Source organism: Miscanthus floridulus, chromosome 14 (assembly GCF_019320115.1).
Source record: "Miscanthus floridulus cultivar M001 chromosome 14, ASM1932011v1, whole genome shotgun sequence".
Classification (NCBI taxonomy): domain Eukaryota; kingdom Viridiplantae; phylum Streptophyta; class Magnoliopsida; order Poales; family Poaceae; genus Miscanthus; species Miscanthus floridulus.
This window is the reverse complement of record NC_089593.1, coordinates 23,321,260-23,344,659: the sequence shown is the minus strand read 5'-3', so window position 1 is coordinate 23,344,659 and position 23,400 is coordinate 23,321,260. Positions and strand designations below refer to the sequence as shown.

The 23,400-nt window shown below is 46.6% G+C and overlaps 1 protein-coding gene across 1 annotated transcript; it reads left to right on the top strand.

Annotated features, from left to right (window-relative positions):
- Nucleotides 1-16,502: 16,502 nt before the first annotated feature.
- LOC136504580 (tRNA nucleotidyltransferase cca2-like) lies at nucleotides 16,503-23,283 on the top strand. Its single transcript, XM_066499528.1, has 15 exons — nucleotides 16,503-16,947; nucleotides 17,981-18,111; nucleotides 18,491-18,608; nucleotides 18,992-19,044; nucleotides 19,192-19,241; nucleotides 19,338-19,436; nucleotides 19,769-19,878; nucleotides 20,030-20,157; nucleotides 20,350-20,440; nucleotides 20,878-20,961; nucleotides 21,931-21,993; nucleotides 22,092-22,236; nucleotides 22,485-22,649; nucleotides 22,757-22,851; nucleotides 22,938-23,283. The coding sequence occupies exons 1-15, from the start codon at nucleotides 16,621-16,623 to the stop codon at nucleotides 23,049-23,051; spliced, it is 1,773 nt and encodes a 590-aa protein (XP_066355625.1). The 5' UTR covers nucleotides 16,503-16,620; the 3' UTR covers nucleotides 23,052-23,283.
- The last annotated feature ends 117 nt before the right edge of the window (nucleotides 23,284-23,400 follow it).

Genomic DNA, 23,400 nt, shown 5'->3' with positions numbered 1-23,400 from the left:
CACATGCTTGCAACATGCGTATATTGTCATTGCAACATATGCAACATCCCGGATCTACTTTTACAACAAACAGATGAAACACTTGAAACATCTGTCTAAAACGTCCGAAACACTTAAAACAGGGTGTCACCGGCAGCCACGACCTACTTGGTGAGGAACTGCAGTAGCCAGCAAACTTGGGTCAGAAGGACGCTGAGAACAATGGCCCAGCATACACCTAGTGAAATGACCTCGATTTCCGCAAAGGGAAATCCACAGCGTCGAATTGTAATAAGACCGTTGTAGATCATATTACCCAAATTCCAGTCGCATATCACATCCATACAATGATAATATCAGAGTACAAATAGTGCGGAATTACATAAATTATTACATCGCCGCATTGATGGAATCAAAAGTAGCATTCATTCAGAACAGCTTGAAGATAAGATCACCAAACTCGAGCGTAGGAATGAACCCCTTATCCGTCAAACTCCTCGGAGCTATACTCCTCAGCAGAACCTGTGTGCCAAAATTTATCAGTACGATTTGTACTGGCCACTCCCAACCCTATGAGCATTGCTTTATGGAAATTGGATGCAAGTTAGATATAGTCAAAAGGAACCTATATGGCTAGGGTTTCCTATTCATTAGCATATCAAGTATATAATAGTAGTTGGTCAAGTTTTAACACCATTACCACTCTCATTCCACCCCATTCCCATTCTAGAGCCAGGTTTCGATCCTGGGATCGATTACACCACCATCTCCACACCATCACCATACCATAACCATACCATCACTTAGTCGATAGGTCAACTCCCTCTCGGCACTGTCTCAAGGCCCATAGCCCTTGGCTATGACCAAACACTCACTCCCAGGGGAAGAAGATAAGGACTCATCTCACTATCCAGTTTAAGCGAAACCCAGGAAAGGTCCATAGCCGACAAGTCGACATAAGTATCGATCGATCAACCATATGCTCTGCAGAGGTTTTACATAACCACAAGATCCGCCTTCCTCGCTGACCGTTGTCAACTGGGCTGATTCCGACCGCTTGCTAGCCTAGGATAATGCCACTCTACCATTCAGCCCTGGTACACCCCAAGTCTAGTCTAGGGCGGCTAAAACTATGAGTAATGAGCCGGGTCCACAAGGTCTCCATGAAGCCTCAGAAGGGTGTGGGGGAAATCCTCCGCGCCCCGTACCTCCTTACATTGTCCACTATCAACCTAGCAGTAGTGGCAATATCCTACCAAGTAGTTTGGCCGTCCCGCCCGCACCATATAGGGCGAGTGGTACATAAGGCTTCCCGGTGAATCTGAGTACTAGTAAGTCCTTAGGGTTTGACCAAGCCAGAATGTCTTCATCAGGGTTTCCATTTACCGTGCCACCACAACACCTCCATCCCGGGCTCCTCCCATCACGGGTTCACACCCAGGACCACCTCATATATCATTTACTCACCATAGGTATCCATTCCAGGGGTGCCCAGGTAGCACCCCACGGCAAGACTTGCCCTAGGCTCGTCATATACTCCAACTTGGTCGATACAACCCTCACCCTCCACGCACCCAAGTCACACACGTAGCTCTCTCCCCATGATCCAGATAACACCAGTTTCCACCACGCATCAATGTAGTGCAAGCATAGTAGAAGTAATAAGCAATGAAATATAATATCAAGCGTGTGACTAGCCTAACAGCAGGGTGAGCAGGGATAAGGTTGCGTCAAGGTAAAGGCCATCAAGAAAGCATACTACCATGCAAGTCCTACCATAGTGTGATCACGACAATAAAGTAAAGCACTAGCATTTCTATTTTAGCCATGCGTAATAGGTGCTATGAGATTAGGTGGGATGTGGCACCTTTAGTGTAGTCATCTCTGTACTCCTCACGGTACTCACGATCCTCGTCCATCCAGTTCTCCTCCGAGTCTGCAAACAATCACGTTATAGTCGCGTTAGCGACGTCTATAGGATAGCACAAAGAAGCAATAAAAATTCAAAAGAGCCAAATGCACTCAAACATGGGTTCATTGCGTAGAGCTCGATTTTAGATGAATTTTGGTCCTAGTTTTGTATTTTTCTGAGGTCATATGAATTAGTTATGAATTTCCGAAGTTTAAATCATTTCTGAAAATAGAAAAAGGCTGAATTAATCCTGGGCTGACACGTGTCATGCTGTGACTGGTCCACGTGGCATGATGATGTCAGCATGATGTCATTGTCTTAGTTCTGAGCTGACAGGTGGGGTCCAGCTGACGTTAGTATGATGTCAGCATGACGTCATCAACGTCGTCAGTTCTGACAGGTGGGTCCAGGGGCTATTGGGTCACTGACATGTGGGTCTAGTCAAAGTCAACATCAGTCAACGATGAGTCAACGATCAATGGTCTACGGTCTACGGTCAGGGTCACTAACATGTGGGGCCAGGGCTGCTGACGTCAGCAGCTGACATCACCCCCGGCTGCGTTGGCTTCTGACGTGCGGGTCCCGCGTGATGTCATCATGACGTCAGCGTCTGACGTGTGGGTCCAGAGTGCCTGTGCCACTGACATGTGGGGCCAAGTCAACAGTCAATGTTGACCAGTCAACGGTCAATACGGGTCGGGTTCAAACTGGGCCGGTTGGGCCTAGATATGGGCTAGATTTGGGTTGGGCTTGGCCCGCCACGTGGCGTGCTGTGGTGCTACCACATTGTAGCCGTGGGCCTCTACTGGGCTTCGTCCACAGCGCTGGCTCACGGTGCGTGGTTCATGGTGGACGTAGGTTCACGGTCCATGGACCTAAGATAGGGTCCATGGTGGACTGAGTCCTCCCTTCATCTCCTCCGTTGCGGTCTTCGTGAACCGGGTGTACGCGTGTGTGGCTGGCGAGGGGAAATTTCCCCTGCTTCCTCCCGACGTGTTCCCATCGGCGGCGAGCCTTGTCGGCGAGCCTTTCTGTAGGCGCTGGCATCTAATTGAGGAGGGGAAAAGCTCCCCTACACCATGGAGACTGCGATGGTAGGGTTGGGGCGTCAGCTATGGATTCCTAAGGCCTTGGCCACGGTGATCGGTGGCTTGGCGGTGCTCGCCGGTGGTGAGGTCGCGCGTGTGGGCTCCCTAGAGGCTCGGCGGGGTGGCTAAGAGCTTCTGTGGGTCCATGGAAGCACGGTGAGGGTGTCCAGGGCTCAAGGCGGGGCTCGGGTACTCCTGTGGCCGGTGGGGGCTCCATGGCGTCCATGGCAGCATGGTGGCGGTGGTGAGGCACGCAGTAGCGCTACGGGCGCTGGTGGGGTGGTCGCGGCGTGCGCATAAGTTACCAGTGGCTCCAGCGAATAGGACGGGCGAGACAAGGAGATGCCAGGCGCTCCCAGCAGACCTAGCCACGGTGGAGTCGATGCAGTGGCAGCGGTGCTCTGGCCATGGCGCGGTGTGGCCTCCGAGGTCCTCCAGTGACCTACGTCTACCCTGATCGTGAGCGTGGCATCTTCCATGGCGAGAAGGAGCTAGCCAAGGTGGTGGCGTCACTTCTACTGCAGTGATGCGGCCGCGGTGGCTTCGCCATGGCCGTGCACGTGTCTACGGTGTGCGCCCGTGCGTGCTCGTGTCCATGGGGCTTAGGAGGAGGTCTCAGCGGCGTACGGCTCACCGTCGGTGTTGAGGGTGAGAGGATGGCGGTGCAGCGAAGAGTTGTGGCCGTGAAGCTCCAGAAGTAGTGTCATGCAGTGTCGTCTGCACCGGCACCGATGATCTCCCAGTCCTCCTCCCGGTAGTGGCTCCGCCCTCTTTGTTCTTCTCCTACCCTCAGCCCTCATGCTGGGTGGTCTAGTGGATGGCCACAAGTGGCGGTGGGGCAATGGAAGGGTGCTAGGGGCAACCAAGGGCCATGGCTTTATAGCTAGAGCTCCGAGCTCCAATGGCGGACGGCTGGGGATTGCGCCGAGCGCATCGAGCGGCATCGCGGGGCGTTGGTGGTTGGTGCGGAGATTGCGTGGGCGCGGCGCCAAGGGGACAAGGCCATGCCTTAGGTGTGACCCCCCTGGCCCACCCCTGCCATGGCTGTTGGCCTCCGGTCGCACGGCGGTTGAGGCGTGGGGGAAGACGACATTGTGGTAGGTGTGCAGCTGACATGCGGGGTCCAGCGGGCAGCGACTATGGGCGAAGCAAAAAGGGGCACGCGGGTGAGCAACATGCGGGGCTGGCTGCGTGGGCCGCACGTGAGTTGGGCCGACCTGTTGCTGCGTGCGCACTGGGTGAAGGCGAGCACGGTTGGGCTGGCTGGCTGGCACAGTGGGGATGGCTGGGCTATGAAGCCGAGCGGGCCTAGGCCACAGCGAGGCTTCCTCTTCCTCATTCCCTTTTTCTGTTTTCTTTTTCTTCTTCCTTGATTTGAATTCAAATTTGGTTTGGGTATTTGAATTCAAAATGGGTGTACCAAATTCATTGGAGTTTTAGATATGAGGCCCACCATATTCTTTTATATATATATTAGGAATTTATTTAGCTATTTTGTATATCAACATAGGTGTAGTTTGTTATATATAAAAATAGAATTAGTTTTCTCTTTTTACACATTTATCCTTTGGTTTGAATAGTAATTACTTTATGGTGTGTTTCTTTAAAAGAGTTGTTTAAGCATAACATAAAACAAATGGAAATCCAAACCACAATTTGAGTTAACCATGTATGCATCACTTTATTTGTTAGAAATTAAATAATCATAATCAACAAATGACATGCCATGCTTATGTGTTGACTTGGGTTGGGGTTAGAGCTAATGCATCTCTTAGGTTGGGTTTCTATACATGACACTCATCATCACATGTAAGTTTTAAGAAAAAATTTTGTAGTTGGTATTTTTGGTGTATGGATTTTTGGGTTGTTACAGTCCTACCCCTTTAACAGAATCTCATCCTCGAGATTAAAGTGTAACGTACTATTCGAAGAGATAAGAATACTATAGCAGAAGGTCAGACTCTTTCTCCCATGTTGCTTCTCTCTCAGTGTGATTACTCCATTGGATCTTGCACATAGGAATAGTCTTGCTTCGGGTCTCTTTGGTATCTCTGCCTAGAATTCTGATAGGATGTTCTTTATACTCAAGTGTATCTTGAATGTCAAGTGTATCTGTTGGAACTACTTCATCGGGCACTCTCAAACACTTGTGTAGTTGTGAGACATGAAATACAGGATGTACACCTGTCAATTCCTCAGGTAGCTCAAGTCTGTAGGCGAGCTTTCCAATCCTCTTGTAAATCTTGTATGGGCCAACAAATCTAGGGGCAAGCTTCCCTTTCACATGAAATCTGACAATCCCATGTAGCGGCGATACCTTGAGATAGATGAAGTCTCCCACATTGAACTCAAGTTCTCTTCTCCTTTTATCATCATAGCTCTTGTATCGACTTTGTGCAATTCTCAAATTCTCCTTCACTTGAGCAACTCCTTCTACATCTTGTATTTTAGCGGAATCAAAGAATGATCTTTTATCCGGTTGAGACCACATCAAAGGTGTCTTACAAGGTCTGCCATATAGAGCTTCAAATGGCAACATCTTGATACTGGCTTAGTAGCTGTTGTTGTAAGAGAACTCTGCATAGGGTAGGCATTTCTCCTAATCAGAGCCATAATTTAGTACACTAGCGTGAAGCGTGTCTTCTAAGATCTGATTTACTCATTCTATCTGTCCATCTGTCTATGGGTGATAAGCGGTACTAAAATCAAGTTTGGTTCCAATGGACTTGTGCAGGGCTTCCCAGAATCAGGACACAAACTGAAGACCATGATCGGATACAATACTAGAGGGAGCTCCATGCAACCTGAGAATATGCTCAATATATAGATCTGCTAATTTTTCTGCATTGGTCTTGGTCTTCACTGGTACAAAGTGAGCAATCTTGGTCAAACGATCAACAATCACCCAGATGGAATCGTTGCCTTTCTATGAACGGGGCAATCCAACTATGAAATCCATGGATATGCTCTCCCACTTCCACTCAGGAACATCAAGAGGCTTTAGCAAACCTGTAGGCCTTTGATGTTCAGCCTTGACTTTATTACAGGTGTCACAATGTGCCACATGTCCTGTAATGTCTGTCTTCATGCCTTTCCACCAAAAGTGTTTCTTTAAGTCTTGATACATCTTTGAACCTCCAGGGTGAATACAGTACTTGGAATCGTGAGCTTCTGATAGAATTTCCTCTCGTAGTATTGGGTCAGATGGAACATAGATTCTATTCTTGAACCAGATGGTTCCTTGTTCATCTCTTGGTGGTTGGTCTTGTAGCCTAGTTTCATCAGACCACGGAGATATTCGATCTCTTTGCAACTTTTTTGAGCTTGACGGATGCGATCTGTGAGATCATACTGTATGCGGAGCTCATTCAACAAGCCATGTGGTAGTACCTCTAGTTGGAAATCATCAATCTCTTCCTTGAGCTCAGGTGGTACGGATTCAGTGATCAAGGTGTGATAGTAACTCTTGCGACTGAGAGCATCTGCGACTACATTAGCTTTTCCCGGATGATAGTGAATTTCTAGGTCATAGTCCTTGATCAACTCTAGCCATCGGCGTTGCCTCATATTTAGATCTTCTTGAGTGAAAAAGTACTTCAAGCTCTTATGATCCGTATAGATATCACACTTGTTGCCTATCAAGTAGTGTCTCCAGATCTTCAAGGCATGCACAACTACTGCTAACTCAAGATCATGGGTTGGGTAATGGTTCTCGTGTTCTTTTAACTGTTGAGACGCATATGCTATCACTCTTCCATCTTGCATCAGTACACAACCAAGTCCTTGATGAGATGCATCACAATAGACCACAAAATCTTTGCTGATATCAGGCAATGCTAACACAGGAGTTGTGGTAAGCTTCTGTTTCAATTCCTAGAAGCTTTGTTCGCACTCAAGCGTCCATTCAAACTCTTTAATCTTCTTTAGAAGGTTGGTCATAGGATGGGCTATCTTGGAGAAGTTCTCAATGAATCGGCGATAATATCCGGCCAATCCCAAGAAACTTCTAATTTCTGTCACATTACAGGGTTGATCCTACTCTTTCATGGCTTTAATCTTGGCTGGGTCAACTGCGACACCTTCGGCTAATAGTACATGGCCTAAGAAGGCAACTTCCTATAGCCAAAACTCACATTTGCTAAACTTTGCGTATAGCTAATGTTGGGCTAGTTTCTCAAGCACCGTTCTCAGATGATGTTCGTGTTCTTCAGCAGTGGATGAATAAACAAGGATGTCATCAATGAATACTACCATGAACTTATCTAGTTCATCCATGAAAACCTTATTCATCATGTTCATGAAGTATGTGGGAGCATTCGTGAGTCCAAAGGACACCATGGTGAACTCAAACTGACCATACCTAGTCACAAAAGCTGTCTTCGGGATGTCACTTTCTCGAATCTTCGTCTAATGATAGCCGGATCTAAGATCAATCTTGGAGAAATACTTGGTACCTCAAAGCTGATCAAGCAGATCATCAATCCTTGGCAGGGGGTACTTGTTCTTGATGGTGACTACGTTCAAGTTCCAGTAGTCAATGCACATTCTCATTGAGCCATCCTTCTTCTTAACAAACAGAATAGGGGATCCCTAGGGTGAAGCACTGGGTCTGATATATCCCTTCAAGATGAGCTCATCAAGCTGTTTCTTGAGCTCAGCCAGTTCATCAACTGACATGCGATAGGGTCTCTTGGCAATGAGTCCTATTCCCGACAAGAGATCAATGATGAACTCTACATCACGGTCTAGGGGCATACCCGATAATTCTTCAGGGAATACATCGGGATAGTCTCTGACCACAGGCACATCATGAACTATCTTCTCCTCTTTCTGTGATTCTGAACTATCTTTAAGGGCACACAAGATAGAAGTGGACTTTCTAGACTGGGGTTCACATCTAATGACTTGGCCTGATGGGTGGGTCACTTGGACGTATCTAGGTGAACATGATATGATACCTCGGTGAATGGTTAACCAATCCATGCCTAAGATGACATCTAGGTTAGTGGAAGGTAACAAGGTTAGGTCGGCTTTAAAGGTAAGACCCTCAATGGTAAGACTCACTCCCTTACAGATGTGGGTGCATTTTAGGTCTCCTAAAGGTGAGCTAGTGATGATAGGCTTTTCACGTAGGGTTACAACCAGGTCATGCTCTCGTGCAAACTTGGATGATATGTAAGAACAAGTTGCTCCGAAGTCAAATAGAACTGTTGCAGTATTGCCATTAACTAAAAACATACCGTACACCATGTCAAGGGCAGCCTGTGCTTCCTCGGCATCCAGATGGTTGAGACATCCATGGGTAGCAGATCCCTTGAACTGAGACTTCTGAGCAGCTAAGTTCTGTGGGCACTCAGCGGCTTTGTGACCTGGTTGGCCACAAGCAAAGTAGGTGAAAGGCGTACCGCCTGTAGGGGTTGGCGTGGGTGCCTTCCAGTTTCTAGTGCCTGGTGTGGAGCAGTTCTGTGCTGGGCATTCATTCACAGAGTGGGAACAGTTGAAACGGTCCTGAGTGTTGCAGTCCTGAGCATAATGGTCTCGGGTGTAACGATCCTGAGCAGGGTGGGAGTATTTGGTGGTGTAGCCTCCACTACCCCTACTCGATCTAGGGTTGCCATCCCTGTTGTGGCGAGAGCGTTCCCGGGATGGTGCATCTCTACGGACCCTCTTGCAATCATGTCCATGGAAGGACTCCTTAGGCTTATGCTTCCTCTCCCTATACTCTTCTCTAGCTTCAGCATGGTCTTTCTTGATCTAGATGCAGCGATCCACCAAAGCACGCAACGTGTTACTCTCAATACCACCAAACTTCAGCTTGATGTGCGGGTTAAGTCCCTTGCGGTAATAGTATAGCTTATCCTTCTCAGAGTTCACAACATAGGAAGGTGCATAGCGTAGAAGGTTGGTGAAACGAGTAGTGTACTTAGTCACCCTGTCTTTTCCCATCTTGATGTTGCAGAACTCCTCAGCTTTGGCCTCCATGACTCCCTTAGGAATATGATACTCAGTGAATGCTTCGGCGAACTCATCCCACGAGATGTTGGCAGGGTCCTCATGGGAATCACTAAAACTATCCCACCAGGCATGTGCTGCACCCATGAGCTGGTGTGCGGCTGCTCCCACACACTCATCGTCCGTGAAAGTAGTGAGGTCAAGCTTCTTCTCCATCTCCTTGAGCCAGTCATCGGCTACAAGTAGGTCAGGGTCGGTGCCATCATAGGTAGGTGGCCTTAGCTTCAGAAATCCTTCTAGCTTCCTTTGGAAGTCATTCTGCTGACCTCCCTGGCGACGGTTTGCTCCTTCAACAAGAGCTGCAAGAAGCTAGGTCTATTGTGCCATCACTTCTGCTAGGTTCGGTGGTGGTGGTGGTGGAATGTTCTCCTCAGGTGGTGGGGTATTCTCTAGGTGGAAGGGTATCCCTCCATGTCCACGGCCATGGCCACGGCCATGGTTGTTGCCACCATGCCCCCCATTTGGTTTGATTGGTTTAGGGGTGGGCGCACATCCACGGTTCATCAGGCGATTAGATCAGCGGTTCGGCATCTGCAACACGAATCATAGGAATCTTAGTGCTTGTGCCATAAGTGCTTATAATTTGATATGATTACATGATTTTGATGATTTAAAGAAAAACATTTATACTATCCAACACTCATTACAAAGAAGCGATAAGATCCATAAGATGCAATAAGATCCAAATCATTCATTACATGGGTTTTATTACATAACATCATCTCCAGTAGCTACACTAGAAGACGTGCGAGAATCGTACTATGCATAATGTCTCATAATACATCTCATAAGGGGTACATCATGGGGTACAACTCATGGAAGCTACTGACATGACTCATGACCACACAGGGTTATTCTACTCTAACTTGTACACCACAGCTGGGATACGACTGTTCTCGATCTCAATCTCCTCGTCAGACTTGTGAAGTCAGGACACATACTTCAAGGCCTCGACGAGCTCCTCAGTAGGCTTGGCTCCAGGTAGGGTAGGGCAGGCGTCTAGGTTGAGGCGAGCCAGGGCTAACTCAAACTCCTCTATCCTAGGCTTTGTTTTGCTGCGAATCTCCTTGGGTAGTTGATCCCACATACCCTTCATCTCCCTGAGGCGCTTCCTATCAGACTTCTGCCAAGCCTACCATGTCCTCTCACACTTGTCCTATAGGTACTCGGTCTGCCTAAGTGCCTCGATCAGGTGACCCTGGTTGCGAATGGCCTTCTTCCTGAACTCCTCTAGCTCTTGAGTCATGGTCTTGTTCCGAGATTGGATCTTCAGCATATCAATCCCCTTGGATCTCTCTCTGTCTCCTCTGTGGTTGAACTCAGCCTTCTTGTCGTCCAACTCTCTCTGCAACTCCAAGACCTTGCTATCGTGGTAGCAGTTCCTGTTGCCTAGGTCGGCTGCTTTATCCTGTAAGTCAGCGACCTCGGCTCTGTGGACTTCTTCTCGACGGTTGAGCTCGTCCTGCAGCTTGGTGACTGTCTCCAGTAGACTAGCTCGCTCCTATGCTCCCTGCGAGTCTCGCTCCTGGTACTCCCACCGGAGGGCCTGGTCCTAACATCTCCTCAGCTCCAGCTAGGTCACGTACCTGTCCTGCTCCAGTAGGTGGATAGCTGAGACATGAAGGCATCTGTCCTCCTTGGCAAGGATAACTCTGCCGGCTGCGAAACTCTGCTCACTAGGGGTAAGGCTGAGGTCGAGGGCCTAGGGAAGTAGATGGAACTTTGTCGTCTTTAGGTGCTCATAGTAGTCTCTCATCACTCTACGAAGTGCCTTGTGTGAGACAGCTCGCAGTCCCTCCTCAACTGTGTCCTCTATAGTCAACTCAGTGAAAGCTAGGACAGAAGGTAAGGTAATGCTAGCTAGGAACTTGACTGAGGTGACAACTGGTCCTTCGATTCCTCCATCCTGAGCTGACTTCCCGGTACAGGTGACCTTGACAAGCTCGTCAGGGACTCCAAACATGATGAGAACTCGGCAGAGGGTCTGTGCAAAACCCCCGAGCTCACGTAGGTCGAAGGTAAGCTTGGCGTGGTCCAGAGGTAACGGTCCTAGAGGCAGCCAGTTGATGTTCGTTGCCATCTGCATGTTTTAAGGAACAGGGGTTAGCAGGTCAAAAATAGACAAGCCTTGCATAGAAGTAAATGCAGGGTCAGTATATAACCGAAAGAAGGCCTGTTCACGTCCTATTCTATCGTCCATTCCTAAGGGTTTCATCCTATGGTCAAGTATAGCTCTGATACCAACTGAAACGACCTCGATTTCCGCAAAGGGAAATCCACAACGTCGAATTGTAATAAGACCATTGTAGATCATATTACCCAAATTCCAGTCGCATATCACATCCATACAACGATAATACCAGAGTACAAATAGTGCAGAATTACATAAATTATTATATCGCCGCATTGGCATAATCAAAAGTAGCATTCATTTAGAACAGCTTGAAGATAAGATCACCAAACTTGAGCGTAGGAACGAACCCTTATCCATCAAACTCCTCGGAGCTATACTCCTCAGCAGAACCTTTGTGCCAAAATTTATCAGTACGATTTGTACTAGCCAGTCCCAACCCTATGAGCATTGCTTTGTGGAAATTGGATGCAAGTTGGATATAGTCAAAAGGAACCTATATGGCTAGGGTTTCCTATGCATTAGCATATCAAGTATATAGTAGTAGTTGGTCAAGTTTTAACACCATTACCACTCTCATTCCACCCCATTCCCATTCCAGAGCCAGGTTTCGATCCTGGGATCGATTACACCACCATCTCCACACCATCACCATACCATAACTATACCATCGCTCAGTCAACAAGCCAACTCCCTCTCGGCACTGTCTCAAGGCCCGTAGCCCCTAGCTATGACCGAACACTCACTCCCAGGGGAAGAAGAGAAGAACTCATCTCACTATCCAGTTTAAGCGAAACCTAGGAAAGGTCCATAGCCGACAAGTCGGCATATGTATCGATCGATCAACCATACGCTCTGCAGAGGTTTTACATAACCACAAGATCCGCCTTCCTCGCCGACCGTCATCAACTGAGTTGATTCCAGCCGCTTGCTAGCCTAGGATAATGCCACTCTACCATTCAGCCCTGGTACACCCCAAGTCTAGTCTAGGGCGGCTAAAACTATGAGTCATGAGCTGGGTCCACAAGGTCTCCATGAAGTCTCAGAAGGGTGTGGGGGAAATCCTCCACACCCTATACCTCCTTACACTGTCCGCTATCAACCTAGTAGTAGTGGCAATATCCTACCAAGTAGTTTGGTCGTCTCGCACTATATAGGGCGAGTGGTACGTAAGGCTTCTCGGTGAATCTGAGTACTAGTAAGTCCTTAGGGTTTGACCAAGCCAGAATGTCTTTATTAGGGTTTCCATTTACCGTGCCACCATAGCACCTCCATCCCGGGCTCCTCCCATCACGGGTTCACACCTAGGACCACCTCATATACCATTTACCCACCACATGTATCCATTCTAGGGGTGCCTAGGTAGCACCCCATGGCAAGACTTGCCCTAGGCTCATCGTATACTCCAACTTGGTCGACACAACCCTCACCCTCCACGCACCCAAGTCACACACGCATCACTCTCCCCATGATCCAGATAACACCAGTTTCCACCACGCATCAATGTAGTGCAAGCGTAGTAGAAGTAATAAGCAATGAAATATAATAGCAAGCATGTGACTAGCCTAACAGCAGGGTGAGCAGGGATAAGGTTGCGTTAAGGTAAAGGCCATCAAGAAAGCATACTACCATGCAAGTCCTACCATAGTGTGATCACGACAATAAAGTAAAGCACTAGCATTTCTATTTTATCCATACATAATAGGTGCTACGAGATTGGGTGGGATGTGGCACCTTCAGTGTAGTCAACTCCGTACTCCTCACGGTACTCACGATCCTCGTTCGTCCGGTTCTCATCCGAGTCTACAAACGATCGCGTTATAGTCGCGTTAGCGACGTCTATAGGATAGCACAAAGAAGCAATGAAAATTCAAAAGAGCCAAATGCACTCAAACATGAGTTCATTACGTAGAGCTCGATTTTAGATGAATTTTGGTCCTAGTTTCGTATTTTTCTAAGGTCATATGAATTAGTTATGAATTTCCAAAGTTTAAATCATTTCTGAAAATGGAAAAAGGCTGAATTAATCCTGGGTTGACACGTGTCACACCGTGACTGGTCCACGTGGCATGATGACGTTAGCATGATGTCATCGTCTCAGTTCCGAGCTGACAGGTGGGGGTCCAGCTGACGTCACTATGACGTCAACATGACATCATCAACGTCGTCAGTTCCGACAGGTGGGTCCAGGAGCTATTGGGTCACTAACATGTGGGTCCGGTCAAAGTCAACGTCAGTCAATAGTGAGTCAACGGTCAATGGTCTATGGTCAACGGTCAGGGTCACTGACGTGTGGGGCCAGGGCTGCTGACATCAGCAGCTGACATCACCGTGACGTCAGCATGACGTCACCCCGGCTGCGTTGGCTTCTAACGTGTGGGTCCCACGTGATGTCATCATGACGTTAGCGTCTGACATGTGGGTCTAGAGTGCCTGTGCCACTGACATGTGGGGCCAGGTCAACAGTCAACGTTGACCAGTCAACGGTCAATACGAGTCGAGTTCAAACTAGGCCGGTTGGGCCTGGATATGGGCTAGATTTGGGCCGGGCTTGGCCCGCCATGTGGCGTGCTGTGGCGCTGCCACGTTGTAGCCGTGGGCCTCTACTGGGCTTCGTCCACAGCGCTGGCTCACAGTGCATGGTTCATGGTGGACGCAGGTTCACGGTCCATGGACCTAAGACAGGGTCCATGGTGGACCGAGTCCTCCCTTCATCTCCTCTATTGCGGTCTTCGTGAACTGGGTGTACGCGTGTGTGGCCAGCGAGGGGAAATTTCCCCTGCTTCCTCCCGGCGTGTTCCCACCGGCGGCGAGCCTCGTCGGCGAGCCTTTCCGTAGGCGCTAGCGTCCAATTATGGAGGGGAAAAGCTCCCCTACACCATGGAGACTGCGATGGTAGGGTCGGGGCATCGGCTATGGATTCCTAAGGCCTTGGCCACGGTGATCGGTGGCTTGGCGGTGCTCACCAATGGCGAGGTCGCACGTGTGGGCTCCCTAGAGGCTCGGCGGGGCGGCTAAGAGCTTCTGTGGGTCCATGGAAGCACGGTGAGGGCGTCCAGGGCTCAAGGCGGGGCTCGGGTACTCCTGTGGCCGTGGGGTCTCCATGGTGTCCATGGCGGCATGGTGGCGGCGACGCGGCACGCAGTAGCGCTACGGGCGCCGGTGGGGTGGTCATGGCGTGCGCGTGAGTTTCCAGTGGCTCCAGCGAACAGGACGGGCGAGACAAGGAGACGCCAGGCGCTCCTAGCGGACCTGGCCACGGTGGAGTTGACGCGGTGGCGGCGGTGCTCCGGCCATGGCATGGTGTGGGCTCCGGGGTCCTCCAGTGACCTACGTCTACCCTGATCATGAGCGTGGCGTCTTCCACGGCGAGAAGGAGCCAGCCAAGGCGGTGGCGTCGCTTCTACTGCAGTGATGCGGCCGCGGTAGCTTCACCACGGTCGTGCGCGTGTCTACGGTGTGCGCCCATGCGTGCTCATGTCCATGGGGCTTAGGAGGAGGTCTTAGTGGCGTACGGCTCACCATCGGTGTTGAGGGCGAGAGGATGGCGGTGCAGCGAAGAGTCATGGCCGTGAAGCTCCGGAAGCAGTGCCGTGCAGTGTCGTCCGCACCGGCTCCGGTGATCTCCCGGTCCTTCTCCCGGCAGCGGCTCCGCCCTCTTTGTTCTTCTCCTCCCCTCGGCCCTCGTGCTGGGTGGTCTGGTGGATGGCCACAAGTGGCAGCGGGGCAATGGAAGGGCGCTAGGGGCAACCAAGGGCCGTGGCTTTATAGCCGGAGCTCCGAGCTCCAATGGCGGACGGCTGGGGATTGCGCCGAGCGCATCGAGCGGCATCGCGGGGCGTGGGTGGTTGGCACGGAGATTGCGTGGGCGCAGCGCCAAGGGGACAAGGCCGTGCCCCGAGCGTGACCCCCCTGGCCCGCCCCTGCCATGGCTATCGGCCTCCGGTCGCGCGGCGGTTGAGGCGTGGGGGAAGACGACACTGTGGTGGGTGTGCGGCTGACATGCGGGGTCTAGCGAGCAGCGGCTGTGGGCGAAACAAAAAGGGGCGCGCGGGTGAGCAGCGTGCGGGGCTGGCTGCGTGGGCCGCGCGCGAGTCGGGCCGGCCTGCTGCTGCGCGCGCGCTGGGTGAAGGCGGGTGCGGTTGGGCTGGCTGGTTGGCGCGGTGGGGATGGTTGGGCTATGAAGCCGAGCGGGCCTGGGCCACAGCGAGGCTTCCTCTTCCTCATTCGCTTTTTCTGTTTTCTTTTTCTTCTTCCTTGATTTGAATTCAAATTTGGTTTAGGTATTTGAATTCAAAATAGGTGTACCAAATTTATTGGAATTTTAGATATGAGGCCCACCATATTCTTTTATATATATATTAGGAATTTATTTAGCTATTTTGTATATCAACATAGGTGTAGTTTGTTATATATAAAAATAGAATTAGTTTTCTCTTTTTACACATTTATCCTTTGGTTTGAATAGTAATTACTTTATGGTGTGTTTCTTTAAAAGAGTTGTTTAAGCATAACATAAAACAAATGGAAATCCAAACCACAATTTGAGTTAACCATGTATGCATCACTTTATTTGTTAGAAATTAAATAATCATAATCAACAAATGACATAGCCATGCTTATGTGTTGACTTGGGTTGGGGTTAGAGCTAATGCATCTCTTAGGTTGGGTTTCTATACATGACACTCATCATCACATGTAAGTTTTAAGAAAAAATTTTGTAGTTGGTATTTTTGGTGTATGGATTTTTGGGTTGTTACACCCAGACGCAGGTGCATAAGCAGCGACCTTCTCCTAGTGCCGCCGGGGTGGTGGTGGCGTTACGCTAGATGGTGGCACGGCGCAAGGTTGGGGCAGGCACAGCGTGGGATGGGGCACAACAGAGGATGACCGTGGCGACGAGGCAGAGTAGGGCGGGCGGAGGGCATGTTGCGGTCAGGGGGATGGCGTGGTGGAGGCGGCCTATGTGGACGAACAACGTAGTGAAAGTGGCTGCGACGATCAAGAGTGGGTAGGAGTTAGGGGGCCAGAGGCCGGTTGTCTGGACCGATCGGCAGCCCAGTAAGCGAAGCGTCCGGGCGAACGGACGCCCTCGCCCTATCATTATATGAAAAGAAAAAAAACGGAACAAGGCAGTGGGGTAACGAGGTCGACCCGATGCTTTGAGATTCGTTGTAGCCACGTGTCCAGCCTAGGATATGTCCTGCGAATTAACATAGCATTTGGTTCACGTAACTGTAACGTGATTTGATTACGCGGGTAACAGATTCCATTATTCAATGTTTGTTTCCGCACTCAGGGAATCGAGTCCCGCCGTTAGCTTATACCGCATTATATAAAACCGATACAGCTCCAACTTCAGCGTTGCCTTGTGCCGCAGCTCCATTCCCTTTGCATTTCTGTTACCATTTCAGGAACCAAACGCCTTGTAATTTCCTTCCTGGAACCGGGCTTCAGCGGCAGCAAAAGGGGAAGCAAGACCGCCGGCAGTCCGCCACATGCCTCCTGGCCTCCTCCTCCCTCGCGGCGGTCTCCTCCTCATCCTCCCCCATCTCCGCCGCCACTTGCCTTCGCTTTGTCCTACTCCCCGAAGCAGCCCCTCGCATAAGCGCCCAGGAGCCTTCTTCGCCCCCGTACTCGTCGTATCCGGCTACTCCGGCATGGCGGCGGGTTCGCCGGAGCAGCAGCAGCGGAGCGTTGTGGTCAGGGAGACCGTAGAGCTCACGGAGACGGAGGAGCGCATCTTCAACCGCCTTCTCGAGGTTGTTCGCCACTTCGGCCTCGGCACGCAGCTCCGCGTCGCCGGTGGATGGGTCCGGGACAAGGTGAGCTTTTCTTCATTTTATTCCTTTTTTGTCTTTTACAAAAGGAAAAGTCTCTCTTGCCCTGTTTGACGTAGACTCGTAGAGTATCAGAAATCGGCTGTAATTAGGGTTAAACTAATATACTGGGGTTTTAGGGTGTGATTGCTCGCTGTTGATACAAGGAGGGGGATTTTATGTTGTTACGTTGAATGCCACTGATTTGAGTCCTCTAGATTCTTTATGGTTCTTGCTGAGGGTTTTGGTATAAAATGTTTTGTGATTAAATTAATATACTGGGGTTTTAGGGTGTGATTGCTCTCTGTTGATACAAAGAGGGGGTTTTCTGTTGTTACGTTGAATGCCACTGAATTGAGTCCTCTAGATTCTTTATGGTTCTTGCTGAGGGTTTTGGTATAAAATGTTTTGTGATTTAGTAGGTAAAAATGATGTTATTTTGTCCCCCACTAGGCAAATGCCAGGTAAGTGTAGCGTGTTATGCATGTATGGCCAGGGATGATTCCTCCATTTGGTCAGATTTTACAAGGTTTACTATATTTTCGGACTAGTTGTATGATGATTATTTTTGGTAGTTTATCTATCCTATAGGTTTTTCAGGGTTGTAGTTTACAACTTTACATGCATGGGAAAAGCTATGTTTTCTACTGCATTTGACTTGGAAATTTTGGATGCAACAGTGCATCACCATTTGGCATACGATAACTTGTGGATAATCCTCAAAACATCTAGTTATCAGGATATATAGTAGTCGTAGTTGGGTTTTTGCTGGCAAACTTTACTTGTTTTGCTATCTTGCACGAGGGTTTTGGTAGGGCTAATGCTGGCTGATAGCTTTTAGTGATCAGATGCATAGGCATTGGAAAGTTGGCGGCAGGAGGTTCTTTCTGTGCACTTGTGAACTTTGTAATTTCGTTGCTGAGGTGATGAAATTCGGTTTTACCGCGGTGGAAAAAAGTTATCAGGATATTTCTTCATATTTTTTGAGCTTATGGTATAGAATGATTGTTGTCTAATTTTATAACTGTTTCCTTGGCAGCTATTAGGGAAAGACTCTGCTGACATTGACATTGCCCTTGACAATATGACGGGCCAGAATTTCTGTGAGAAAGTAAATGAATACTCAAAGTTGATAGGGGAGCAGCAGAAAGGAATCGGTGTTATCCAGTGGTATGTGATTCTTACTATGGTAATCTTAATGAGTAACTTATTACTGTTGCTGCTTACTCATGGGGTTCGGTGATCCTTTGCTTTAAGTTGTCTCTAGTCGTTTCTATTTCCTATCACAGTCTGTTTCTTCTTGTAAGTAACCAGGTGAGGTGTGTGTGTTTTTCTGGGTTTAGGTGCTAAGAGTTTTTGTACTCCTTTCCCTCTCCTTTGTACAGTTTCTTCTCTCTTCTTAGTGAAATGTTGTGCAGTTCTCCTGCGTGTTCAATAAAAAAAATGTTGCTTTTTATACCATTTTGCACTTGTTTGGCTGAAAGCAACTGCACTGTTTGATATAGTGTGACTATTTGCTTGAATCGTAACTTTTATTAGTTTTTTGCAGTAATCCTGATCAATCCAAGCACTTGGAAACTGCTAGGATGCTTATTCTCGACATCTGGATTGATTTTGTTAACTTGAGGTCTGAACAATATGCTGAAAATAGTCGTATCCCTACAATGGTGTGTACTTATATCCATCCCTTTGCATGGTTATTTGGTGACCTTGTTTACATGACATATTATCTGTTTGCAAGTTGCATATTTATTTGTTACTGAGAGATATTAACCACATTCCTATATGCTCAGTTGAACTTGAACATTTCCCTTTGTATTGACATGTCTCCGTTTGGTGTGGATTACTTTGTTAATTTGTTACGAAGAATTATTATTACAATTAAACCATATGTTGACAAAAGTGCAACAGGTAGCCGTTAACATTTTTGGCAGCTCAATGTTTGTAAACTTCTTGTTTTCTGCTTCATTTCTTTAGCTTATCCTTCTTCCAATCTAAGTCTTTAGAGATAGCCTTTTACATCCTGTATATGGCTATGTCACGTTTGCAGGAGATTGGTACTGCCAAGGAAGATGCATACCGCAGGGACTTGACAATTAATAGGTATACATTTTCAAATGGGTTTGTTGTGTCTCCAAAGCCATCCTTTCATCGTTGCAAATTTGATTCTAATTTGAAATAAAAACTTTGAAGGCAGGCCTATTCTTCATAAGCCCTATATTTATTTTGTTCCTTTTCTAACTTTGACAGTTTGTTCTTTAATATCAACAATAACTCAGTGGAAGACTTAACTGGAAGAGGTGAGTTTGTAGTACTTCAATGGTACAAGTTCAAGTAATGTTTTGCAATATTCAAGTAATGTTTTGCAATATTCATGCTGCTATTCCATTTTGAAGGTATTGAGGATCTCAAAAAGGGCCTTATTGTTACTCCTTTGCCTGCCAAAGCTACCTTCCTTGATGACCCACTTAGAGTTCTTCGAGCAATAAGATTTGGTAATTCAAAACATCTCCCAGTTGATCTCTAAAATTTTTTAATTTGTTATGTCGAGAAAGTATTAATGATAAGTTATTAAAACTTCTTAGTAAGTTGATAATGGCATTACAATTAATTCATGTCACTGAGGTAATTCAAGTTGAGAACTTAATTATTGCTTCTGTTACATAGATATTTTGATGTATGGTCAATTCATAGCCTTTCTTAGTCCATAACTGCTTATGTAATTCCTCACCAAGAAATGAATACTGTGTATCATAATAGAGAATATAACTTTGAATTGGAACATCATATTTTCCTTGCACAGGCTAATGCTGCTTGCCTCTCTCAGCTGCTAGCTTCAACTTTACATTAGATAAAGATTTGAAGGAAGCTGCATCTGATGAAAAGGTGAAGTCAGAGCTTGGTAGCAAGATTAGTAGAGAACGTATTGGTCACGAGGTTGGATGCATACACACTTACAGCTAACTACTCTTTGTTCATTTCTTTGCTGCTTTACTGTATAACCAAGCCTTCTGTGATTCTTGACAAACTTAGTAAAATAGCATGCGAAACCCTTGCTCATCAATTTTCCTTGTTTTTATATTTGCAGATTGATCTCATGATGTCAGACAAACACCCTGTTAGAGCAATGTGTGACATTCGTGATTTGGGGCTATTTTATGTTGTATTTTCTTTTCCTGAAAAATCCAACCCTCCAGTTTTTGACAAGTGTGATTGGTATGTCCTTGTTCTAACATCCCGTATTCTTCATATTTTGGATTCAGACAACTGTTTGTCATTCAATTATATTTCAAGATTTTGTGGTTGTAGAATTATGGAAGTATTGACACCATCATGCACTTTCTATTTATGTCCATTATCATCTCTACTTTAGTTCAGTCTCATCTTTTATCTCCTATGGGTATACAGGCAGTGTGTTTCACATATTGAAGCAGCTTGGGATCTTGCATATTCTATTGGCAGCTCTGTGTTCAGCAGTGGTTCTGACCCCAAGTCACAGGTCTGAAATTTTATCATACTTCTTGATATATGAGCACCCGGAAAGGCCGAAACCCCCTCGCTCTCTTATGATTTGTGTGTTCTTTGCTCTGATTAAAATTATTTGAAGAGTGATACTTTGTTACTCCACTGCAAGTGAGAAACTCAAACTAATGCAACTTAAAAATGTAATATTTTGTTAGATTCGTTGGTACTGATCGGTTACTTGAGTCATTTACAGAAAATGTGCACTGATTGAACTACGAAGTGAATCATAAATAAAGCTTTCAATTGTGATGTGATAACAAGCTTATATCTCCAGTTTCATCTTACCTATGTTTAATAAATTTCCTATGTTATGAAATTTATAAGCTGTGTATTATGGCTAGCAGGAATTATTTGATTATAATTTGTTCTCTCTTGGCTTCCCTTAACATTAAGATATGTTGTGATGTTTAGGATGAACGGCGAAGGCTTTGCTTGTATAGTTCATTATTCAATCCCCTCCGAAATATGTTCTACTTGGACAAAAGATCTAAGAAGGTAACAACAAAGTCGTGCATCATCTGATTTTCTTTTTCTAATGCAAGGCTTTGAAAATTTTGTACTGTCTCAATTTGTGCATTTGTGTTGCTCAGGCCTGGTGCAGTGGTGAGAGCTGTCTCACTGAGTCACCAGGTCGCGGGTTCGAAGCAGCCTCTCCGCAGATTTTGTGGGGGGAAGGCTTGCCTCGGTTTTTCCCTTCCCCAGACCCCACTCATGTGGGAGCCTCCGGCACTTGGTCTGCCCCCTTTTTTTTGTTGCTAATTAGTCACTTATAATCATCTGTATCCATGGGTACATTTACTTGATACTATTTTGCTATATTGACTGGAGAGACAAGTTTGCTGTGCCATGACTATTGTTTTTTTTTTCAGCATGCAACATTATGTGCAGTGCTGTTGATGCTTAATCAGAACACGCTTTAACTGTTTATTAAGCAGGCAAATTTGTTTGTTTACAATCTACTTGGTTTGAGTGAACCCTTAACTGCTCTAAAAACAACCCTCTCTAGCTCAGTTTGCAAATAATGCCACTTTTGACCAAAGCAGTCACAATTTTGTCACTCCTTGCTAATTGGACTTCAGATAAAGAGTTGGTGTATTGGATCATTACCTTCCCTTTGATTACTTACCTTCTTCGTGAAAATTGTTGTATCTTGTTACTCATACAACTGTATGCTCAGCATAGCTTCTATCCTGTGGAGGGACAATTTATAGTTTTATATGGCTTCTGATGTTCATTAACCAGACCTTGAATGAGGTTGGTGACTAAGCATGTTGCACCATAAACATTTTTTTCTTGCTTGCTTCCTTGCTTTGGCTGCTAAAGTTGTTCCCACCTTTAAGCAGCAATTAAATTTGGATATTAAAATCAACTTCAACAAATGAAGCTGCTCTCAAATATCCATTTTCATGACATTGCATTATTTATTTCAATTGTTTGTTTAAGAGTCTGTTGCATCATCAGCAGGTTCCTGTTTCTAGCTTTATTATCAAGGACTCACTAAAGTTGAAAAACAGCGATGCTGAAATGGTATGTTCTCTTGAGTTGCTCCCAACCATTGTTTGTGATTCTGTTGGTTTTGTGTACCATGACAACAAATTAACTTGCAATAATGTGTTCTCCTAAAGGTTGTCAACATACATGCTGCTAGCGAAAAATTTGCTGAACTAATTCCTCTCCTTGAGTCAAATCCTGATGTGTGTACTCTCAAAGAGAAATTGGAAGACGAATATCTTGAGGTACCAGAAGACAGTGTGAAGCGTGTTTTTGCAGGTCAGTATTCGACATGCTAGTTTGTTAATTTGTTGGGTCTTCAGTACTGGTTTATCCTTTGTAATCTGATGCTTCTGATGTTTGGTGTTTCTTCATTTGATCATTCAATGTCATGATATGTATTTGATTTGTTATAGTGCTTGCATATTTGTTAACGACTGTCTGATTCTTTCATTGTCACAAGATTCATATATTCTTTTTTGTTTTAAGTAACATTTGGGAAACATGTTCCACTCTCAACATTTCAGGACTTGTACTCCGAGAAATAAAGGACTTTTGGCGGGTGGCACTGCTTTTATCCATTCTCTCCTACCCAGAAGCTGAAAATGCTGCTGACATCCTCAACAAGCAGGATGAGCTGCATCGGAGGAAAGAGAAATACATCAGAGTTGAGCGTTTCATAACTGACCTAGGTAATTGATGGTTGTGGAACTTGTGGTTTTCCCATATCTGCAAGCGCTTAGATTTACTTGCTCATATGATTGGTTAACTGTCCTGGTTTATTGTTTCTCTTCTCCAGATCTTGATGGGGTGTGGAAGTTGAAGCCGGTACTCGACGGGAAGTCTATTATGGGAGTTATGCAGGTCAAAGGAGGTCCACTGATAGGAAAATGGGTACGCTATGACTCTGCCCCCTTCCCCAGACCAGGCTAATTCTTGAGAGTGAAAAACCATGACAAAGAACCTGTTTCTTGTTGCAGCAACAACGTGTACTGAAGTGGCAGCTTGCGCATCCCAACGGAACCGTGGATGAGTGCATCGAGTGGATGAAGCAGTCACAATCGAAACGACAAAAAGTAGAATCCAGCACCTGATAGTCATTGGCATTTTGAGCATAGGCCATAGGCAGTGTTGAGATAGGTTACCAATTGACCCTTGGAACAGTTTGCGTCAGTTAAGAAGCCGCTGCTGTGAAAACACATGCACTGAAACGCTTGCTGTGACAGGTGGCAAATGTAAAAACGTCATGTTACAACACCTGCTTGATCTCGAATGATTTCACTTAATTAGTTAACGTTATTATGAGTTATTATTGTTGAAAAGACCCTGCATGAAATCTGGTAGCTGAATTGTTTTTTGTTTTCTTATTCTGGATGCAGTGGGGACTGGGGAGAAGGGAGGGAAGTTTTTTTTTTTTTTTTTTCAAATTCTGAAAATAGTTAA

Excerpts from the sequence above, each read along its gene's own strand:
- LOC136504580 (XM_066499528.1), top strand. The coding sequence starts at position 16,621 with ATGCCTCCTGGCCTCCTCCTCCCTCGCGGCGGTCTCCTCCTCATCCTC. Across the intron at positions 18,609-18,991 it reads ATAGTCGTATCCCTACAATG|GAGATTGGTACTGCCAAGGA; the intron begins GTGTGTACTTAT and ends TCACGTTTGCAG. Across the intron at positions 19,879-20,029 it reads GAGAACGTATTGGTCACGAG|ATTGATCTCATGATGTCAGA; the intron begins GTTGGATGCATA and ends TTATATTTGCAG.